General features: G+C 50.7%; 4 protein-coding genes across 4 annotated transcripts; all 4 read right to left on the bottom strand.

Moving 5' to 3' along the window:
• Window positions 1–1,285: 1,285 nt before the first annotated feature.
• Window positions 1,286–1,941, bottom strand: PPTG_14950 (hypothetical protein; the record flags this gene model as incomplete). The annotated part of the gene is made up of 3 exons (XM_008912301.1): window positions 1,286–1,612; window positions 1,661–1,854; window positions 1,926–1,941. The coding sequence occupies 3 exons, from the start codon at window positions 1,939–1,941 to the stop codon at window positions 1,286–1,288; spliced, it is 537 nt and encodes a 178-aa protein (XP_008910549.1).
• Window positions 1,942–2,423: 482 nt separating this feature from the next.
• On the bottom strand, window positions 2,424–4,877 carry PPTG_23657 (hypothetical protein; the record flags this gene model as incomplete). Its single annotated transcript, XM_008912300.1, has 3 exons — window positions 2,424–3,396; window positions 3,848–4,245; window positions 4,782–4,877. The coding sequence occupies 3 exons, from the start codon at window positions 4,875–4,877 to the stop codon at window positions 2,424–2,426; spliced, it is 1,467 nt and encodes a 488-aa protein (XP_008910548.1).
• Window positions 4,878–5,388: 511 nt separating this feature from the next.
• PPTG_14947 (hypothetical protein) lies at window positions 5,389–5,625 on the bottom strand (the record flags this gene model as incomplete). The annotated part of the gene is made up of 1 exon (XM_008912299.1): window positions 5,389–5,625. One exon carries the CDS (start codon window positions 5,623–5,625, stop codon window positions 5,389–5,391), a length of 237 nt encoding a protein of 78 aa, XP_008910547.1.
• A 453-nt stretch (window positions 5,626–6,078) lies between these two features.
• On the bottom strand, window positions 6,079–7,620 carry PPTG_14946 (hypothetical protein; the record flags this gene model as incomplete). Its single annotated transcript, XM_008912298.1, has 3 exons — window positions 6,079–6,311; window positions 6,367–7,430; window positions 7,586–7,620. The coding sequence occupies 3 exons, from the start codon at window positions 7,618–7,620 to the stop codon at window positions 6,079–6,081; spliced, it is 1,332 nt and encodes a 443-aa protein (XP_008910546.1).
• Window positions 7,621–8,033: the final 413 nt, after the last annotated feature.

Here is an 8,033-nt window from a genome sequence, read left to right as displayed (position 1 = left end):
CCAACCTGACGTGTCTATGTCTGAGTGCTGGAAATTAACATAAAAATTTGCTGCTACTGTTTGATTCGAATGACCGGCAGCTAGCTTCTTAAATTGGGCCTGCCGAGATACTAGCAAAGAAATATTTTATACCTGTACTACAAGTCGCAGTGTTGTCCGTCTGATAGACACAGGTAACAAGCATTTCATTCTATTCCAGTATTGCCACATATTTGTCCGTGTCTAGCACCATATATCGGCTGCAGAAATGTATTTCTTCTACAGGTAATTTTGTAGTCAGAAGCCTTCAAGATTGTACGGCCATCTGCCTGTCATGGTGCGAGTGCTGATGAAGCACAGCCACAAGAAGGCTCAGAACTGACAGACTAAAGGGATTAGCGATGATTTTGTTCAATCAATAGTACTACTTACACTAACACTAGTACTATTTAACTAGATAGTGACATAGTCAAAACTACTACAGATCCATACCTCGAGGAACGGTAATGGCCGGGGAACCCGGCATATTGTCCCGCAGAGTAGAGCCAAAAACCTTCATAAATAAATATACTCTTCGGTAACAACCGTCAGTAAACTAGCGAATGCCATTAATGCAGCCAGAAAAATGGTCCTGCATCCGAAAAAAATGTCCTACAACTACGTCCTACAAAATGTCCTGCAAACACTGAAAATGTCCTACAAAATGTCCTAAACTTAGGTACATTCACCATTTTTAGGTGAGTTAATTATATAGAAGAGTACCAATACAGCAACAAAAAAAAGTGACCAGCCGCGGTTCGCTTCGCTCGCGAGGATGTACTGGAGTGTTTAGTGTGCGGCTCGCTGGTGAGCTCGGCGCTGGGCCCGCCTCACACCCGCTAACCTTAGTTGGTCTGGAGCGCTATCGCGCTCACTTAGACATTACAAATTGGGTAGCGTATCCTTAATACATCCGAAAAAATGTCCTGCAAGTCATGAATTGGTCCTACAAATAGTCCTAAATTGCAGGACATTTTTTCGGATGCAGGACCGTTTTTCTGGTTGCATTAATTTCTCCCGATACATCCACACTCACTCACCCGGCTCAAAGTGTCTCCGTTGTTTTACTTTACAATCGTAGTACTGAGCTTGTCGTTCTTGCTCTCGGTTCCTCGCACGTTCCGCCCTCTCGTCAATCGTTTTCAAGGCTGTTAACAACTTCTGATGATACTCCGTGAATTCTCCTGTCTCCGATACGTGCGTCGCTCCCAGTAACTCGTTCGGATTGCGAATTTCCTCCCCATCATCAGCTCATTTGGTGACAGCTCTACCGTCGTATGTCGTCCAGAATTATACGCGTACACTGCAAGATCAATCCACTGATCCCCTCGACGTAGTCCACCGGAGCTTCTCCTTCAACCCGGTCGCCGTGTTTTATCCATCCAGTACCCGCAATCAAGTATCGCGCACAACTGTCTAGTTGAATTCGCCGCGGTACACCATCCACTGTCACTGTCGCCGTTGGTAGCCCGTCGTTTGCCTCAATGCGCTCCGTTTCCGTAATAGCCGTGCTCCCTGGTGTTGGCCGTCGACGCTGGGCCAATTCATCCAGAGCTCGTTCAGCTTCCTTCAGCCGCTTATTGTCCCGTTCCACCTCGGTTCTACAACGATCAGCTTCTTGCTTCTCTCTACGTTCTCATACGACCTGCAGTTCCTCTCGCTTACGTTGCCGCGCCTGTTTGCGAACTCCTCTTCGTACCAGACGTCGTTGCGCAGTTACTCGCCGTCGCTCTTCAATTCCCGCTTCGCTCACGCCTTCTCCATTCTCAGCTACTGCTACTGTCGACACCGTCGCGCCTTTTCCAGCGTCGCTATCGTTCCGCCTCAAGTACCGGTCTGCGCCAACGCCGGTCGTACGGTAGCTACATAGCACGCCGCCCGATTGTCGTCTAGCTCCTGTTTGTTACTCTTCATCTTCGTCATCCTCTCGTTTAGTACCTCTGCCGCTGATACCTTCGTCGCACCGTGCGTCCTCTTCTCTTCCGCTATGGATCGGGGAATCGTGTTGACCACGGACGTCGTACCCCCATTACTACTACGCCCGGTTGCCGTTTTCCACCGACTTTGCTTTCGTCCTTGGCCCTCTGCTGTAGATACGCATCATTCCGTTTCTTAGCGTCACTGTCTGGACATTCTCGAGCGAAGTGACCTTCCTTCCGACACGCATAACACTTCACCTCCTTGGTACACTGCCCCGACCAATGTCCCAGTTGTCCGCAACGAAAGCACCTCATGACTCCCTCTCGCATCTGTTCAACTTGGCCTCCTGATCCTACAGCCGCGTGTGGTTCCACAGCTCGTGTGACAGACGTCCTCTCTTCCGCCACAACTCTTTTGACTACTGCTTTTCGTTTCTTTGGCGCCGCTTTCTCTTCCACCTCGTCCTCGCTGGAATCCACCCGCTCTCATCTTCGTTTGGGCTTCTGAGGTTCTGCCTTCTTAGCTGCTGCCTTTCGTCGGTTTCCACATTTCTTCTGTTTCCAGAACCTACCATTCCACGAGTGACCCGGTGGATGCTCCATCACTCCCGTGAATTTATTGTAAGCTCCCTGTGGGTTCGTGAACAATGCAAAAGCTTCTGGTTCAGAATCGTCGTCGCTTTCGTCTTTCGTCCTACTGGTTCTCGTATTTGCTGACACTAGTACTCTGCCAACACCTGGGACCACCATTACTTGACCATTCGCGCTTTCCAACTGTACTACTGGCAAATTCGCCGCAGGGAATGGTTGTTCAGTATTCTGCATCCCATGTGCTACGTTATCAGCTGGGTCATCAATTTCCGCTGCCTTTTCCGCTGCCTCTTCAAGATCTCGTGGCTCCGGTGCTTGTTTGATCAGTTGTCTTGTGGTTTTGTCCAGTTCGCGGTAAAACTGCGCCATCAACACTCGTCCACTCACCGGTTTCCGATCGGCTGCATCTCTCAATTTCGCGGCGAAGTCTGCGTACGTCTCGCCCGCCTCCATCTTCCTCGAGTTCACTCTCCATTCAGCCGCGGCCAGGTCCAACCTCGAAGCGTAGCGTCCCAACAGCATTCGTTTCAAGTTCGTCCAAGTCCTCGATCTCTGCGAAGCGAATCTCCGATCTCGATTAACAAACCACCTTGCAGCGCTATCTTGAAGCTTCGGTCCCAACGCGAAGTACAACGATCGGTCTGTTAACTCTGCGCACCCCGATTCTCGTGCCCCTCGTAGTGCCAAATCTACGCGATCGATCCACGTTGCTACGGATCCTCCTGTCGTCGGCGTAAAAGACGGTTGTTCCAGGTCTTTGATCACTCGTCTTGCAGCTCTCCAGCGTCTGGCGTCGGCTTCGGCATCACCTCTGCGATGGTGTCGGTCCATCCGGGGTCTTCGGCCCTCACTGTCACTCTCTTCATCGCTACGGTCATCGTCAGAACTGTCACTTTAACCGGGACTATCTCCTGAATCGTAGTCAGCATCACGTCTTTGGTTACTGGCTTGGTGATCTCGCCGACCCTCTTCGTCACTCGAGTCATCGTCCTCTGGCTAGTCGTCCGAAAGGTTGCTCTGCTCGTTGTCGGTGCCGAAGTCTCTCGCCTCGTGGTCGTCGGCGTTGCTCTGCCTATCGTTCTTCATTATCATTCGCTCTTCTCGCCAGTGGCTGCTGCTCTCGTGGACAGGCTTGCGTGGTACTCTTTCGGTTCCCCGCTGATCGGTGCTCATAGCGTCGTGATCGCTTCTAACGATCGTGGTTCCTCGAACGAGGCTGCTTTCTGCTTGATTCAGGCCGACTAGGCTCCGGACGGCGACTGCGAGGCTCTGCTTTCTTCGCTCTGCTTGGTTCTTCGTAGGAGACCGTTGGAACTTACTCTGAGCTCGTGTCACACTTGTCGACTGGCGGGGTCCCACACGCTTCGTCATCATCAGCTGTGGTCGTTGCAGGCAGCGTCTCCTGTTGCGCTGCCCATTCTTCTTCGCGACCTCGTTCATCCTCGCTCGTTTGGCGTTGGTCTTCTGTGGCGTATTGACGTCGTTGTTTGCCCGATGCTCGCGGGTTCACGTCTATTTTCAACTCCTCCACCACGCCGGCCAATCGTCGTACCGCTGCGTGTAATGCAGCTATTTCGGACATCGGCGCCGGTGTCTCGGTTGCTGCTGCGTACGGGTTGTCCTCAGGGTTCCCTGGCTCGGTAGGTTCCTGTGACGTTCCTTGCGGCCTCGATTGCAATTGAGTGGCTGGCTTCTGCGTGGTAGCCTCTGGGCCGCTCTCCAGTTCATCGGTGTCAGGATACGGGTCTGTTGGAGTGGTTGGGTCCAGAGTAGGTGCTGCTTCTGCTGGCGTTTTTTTGCCTCCCGTTCACTCTCGATACTTTCCTCGTCACTGTCCGACTTCCTTATTCTAGAAGCTCGCCGCTGCAACCGCTTAGACTTCAGTGCCTTGAATCCTTCATTACACCAGTAGGTGTGACCGTCATCGTTACTGATTTCGTCGTTCCCATCGTTTCTTCACTTCAATCTTTAGACCGCGTCACTCTCAATGTCTGGAGTCTCTGTATGACCACCATGTGATAAAGCTAACAAGCTCTCGTGTAGCACTTCAACTGCTGTAAGTGCCTGCTACGTTGTCTCGCCGGGTTCTTGTTCGTTTTCGCTCTCAATCGAAAGTTCAACACCAGTTGGCCCAGTCAAACCTGCGCCGGTGCGTTTCCGCCCCTATTTGTTATTACTCAACTCAATACACTCGTTCCCACTACTCTTCGTACTCAAAATCGTCCTCAACTCGTCTCAATCTACTCGGCCAACCTTGACCTGCCAGTCGTCCCATGAATCCCGCATTCGTGGCGTCCCGTAGCTGTTAATGACCCGTCCCCGATAGCCCGTCGCTGCTACTCTCGTCATGCTTGCCGCTCAGAACCCAACCGGTACGCCTCAGTCGTCCTCGTAGGTACTCGTTCCTCAATTACTCAGTTGCTCGTCACTCGTCACTCGGTTCGGCTCACGCCCCACCGTACAGTCTCTTCATCGCTTGACTCCGTCCTCGTACTGCGCTTCAGCTCTGCTCTGCGCCTCACACCGCACAGTCGCCACCGCTTCTGCTCGCCGATGCAAATTCGCTACTGCTTCTGCTCGCCACTGTAAATTCGCTACTGACTGCTCTTCGTCTTCCACGATGCTCGTGCGTCTCTCTTATCTACCTGGCAGCTGCTCGTACCCTCCGTTATTGTTCGATTTCTCGGTGGATCTTGGATGGTCGCCACACACTCTCTGGCTTCTCAAGATCTCCACACGTCCAGCGGTCCGCATAACTTCAACGTCCAGTCTCTGCTCGACGTCACTCAGCCGTTCCTCGTTGGCATCACCCGCTATCGCTATTTCCTGCTGCTCGTCGGTCTCTCGTAATTTAGTCCTGTTACACCATAGTAGATTGTTTCAATTGCCAATTGTCAAAGGAGACCTTCATCATCGCAAACACTTCGGATAAACCTTGGACACCAATGCCAATGGGACGATTTTTCATGTCCGACGCACGAGCTTGCTCCAAAATGTATAGATGATTAACAGTCACCTTGTTCATGTTGATAGTAACCGACTGGACAACCTCGTTTAGTTTGGCGTAGTCAAACTTGACTTCGTTGTCATCGCCCATACTGACAAACTTGGGTAACCCAATACTAGCTAGGTTTCAGACTCCGGTATTGTCTGTATCACTATATATTGTGATTTCGGCACATAAGTTGCTTGACTTGATAACTCCAAGACTGTTCTGATTGCATTTCCTATTCACGTGGTCTTTGTACATCAGGTATGGCTTTCCCGTTTCGATCTGAGTGTTCATGATGATATTCCATAATGTCTTGATTGGCACCTGCTTGCGGTATACCCCCTTCGATTCATACGAGCTTATCCGTCAATCCAGGACATTCATGTGGACACATGAGTGACCACATCACGGGTGTCTTAGACTTCAATGTTTGCTTCAAGCGACGGATGAATATATCTGGAACCCACAGGGAAAGGAACAAATCACGACAGAGTACTTCTGGAGCTCCTTGTTGTTTCTGAGAACGAATCGCAGATTCAACATCAGCATGCCATGGCTCTAGGTACACTGCAGTGCTTCCTTTGCGCTTTCCTCCACCTTGTGATACATAAGCTCCTTCCAGTGCCGGCTGTCACTTCCGTCACCGTTTGAGTTGTACCACAGGACAAGAGAGGCAGATTCCCTGCCCAATCCACAAACGTGATGATCCACGGCCCCCTGCATTACCCGTGACGTCAGCACGCCCGAATGTGACGCTATCGAACGCTTGTAAGACTTCTCCTGCCGTCGAGCTAACCGCAATATCACCACTCACTCTCGCTCCTAAGCTGCATTTAAAGCTCCCACCTGACAAGGTCGTAGAGATCTGCTGTTGTTCACCTTTTGCTCCGGGTGATAGCAGGTTTACAGTCATTTGTCCTCGCCCTTGAGCTAACCCACTTAAATCAGTACCGATGCTCCTAACGTGACGCGGAAATCCAGCAAAGGTTACTCTCCACTCGTGCGCATTGTTCAAGAAGGGGCCCGTTCGAGTTACGCTCAATACGTCGCTCGAAGTGTCAACAGCTTTAAGTGCTTTCGCCATTTCGCCTTCAGTCGCGTCGTAAGTTAAAGGAGAGGTGGTTTTACCATCAACATCAAGAGTAAACGTGCCGGAAAGAGGCGCTCCTTGTCCTTTAACGGTCTCAGAGACTCCGATAAAGAGGTCGTACGAGCCGGAGTCACCGAGCGAGACGTTGATAACCTCCAACATCGGCACGTCTCCAACACGGTCAAGAAACTCGATCGTCCAAGTGCACGAACCCAGTAAACCCTGCGTAACTTTCGTGACAGTAACTCTTCCAATATTGTCTAGAATTTCTAACGAGTTCTCAACTTCTTGAGATGTAGCGTACGAGGTCAAAATATCAGTTTGGCGCTTCTCCAACACGAGGCGAAAGGAGCCGCCGATAAACGAAGAAGCTCGTAACTCAAGCGTCTGAACTTCGTTAACCAGTGGCGAAATGGAGCTCGTAATGGCGAATATCTCACCCGAATATGCTTGCGAACTAACTTGTATGGACTGTATCTCGTGCACAACATCGCCTGATATGGTGAATTTCTGGATCTCCGGTACTCTAACGTCTCCAGACGTGGAAATCTCTTGAACGGTTGGCTGTAAGGGTGATGACGCTACTGTGACGCGTTGGATTTCTGCGGTAAAAGGTTTGGTTGCTAGCTTCACGCTTTGTATGTCTCTAATCGGCTGTAGCTTTGGAGCTGCACATTGCGCATTTGAAGCCGATAGGACAGTAGCGTTTGTCACCACGTCTCCAAACCGACACGTGATCGTCTCAGCTCCTGCAGTGAAGTTCCCTCCAACGACATTCACAAGCTGACCGCCTTCGATATCTCCACTCACTGGATAAATTCTGCTAACGAAAAGCGGTTCCACATACGCGAAGGTCAAGTTGAATTCAGAAAAGTCGACTTCGTTGTCGGATATTTTGACTGCGACCTGCTGCGGCTTCGTCACGGCAGGTGTCCGGCAGCCAACGTGGGTGGCATTTGCGTATTCTGCTCGTACAATTTGTGCTCCAATATTGCAGGAATAGCTGCCATCTTCATCGAATGAAGTTCCTGAAATGTGTAACAAAGTGCCTCCGCCGATGACCCCATTGAGTGGTGTAACTTTCCAACCTCGCGAAGTGTCCTCGAAATATTCAAATTCAGCAACGAAAACCTCGAAGTCGACTCCGTTGGCGCCGATAGCCAACCGAACTGTCCCTTGCTTTGGGTACAACACACTCGACTTGGTTTGTCTTCACAGCGCCACGAACGACTTCAGCACCAAAGCTACAGAACACGATTGCGCTTGGAAATATTGTCGATAGAGTTAAAATCACTGGAGTTCCACCTCGGAGTGGACCTTTCGTTGGTTGCGCCGATACAATTTCTAATGTTTTCAGATCCACTTGAACCACATTTTGTACATCCACCACTGGGGAGAAGATAAAACTTCTAGCGGTCAAGAT

This window comes from Phytophthora parasitica, assembly GCF_000247585.1.
Source record: "Phytophthora parasitica INRA-310 unplaced genomic scaffold supercont2.45, whole genome shotgun sequence".
In the NCBI taxonomy this organism is placed as follows: domain Eukaryota; phylum Oomycota; class Peronosporomycetes; order Peronosporales; family Peronosporaceae; genus Phytophthora; species Phytophthora nicotianae.
Note: the sequence above shows the minus strand (reverse complement) of the source record. Positions and strands in the feature narration are given on the sequence as shown.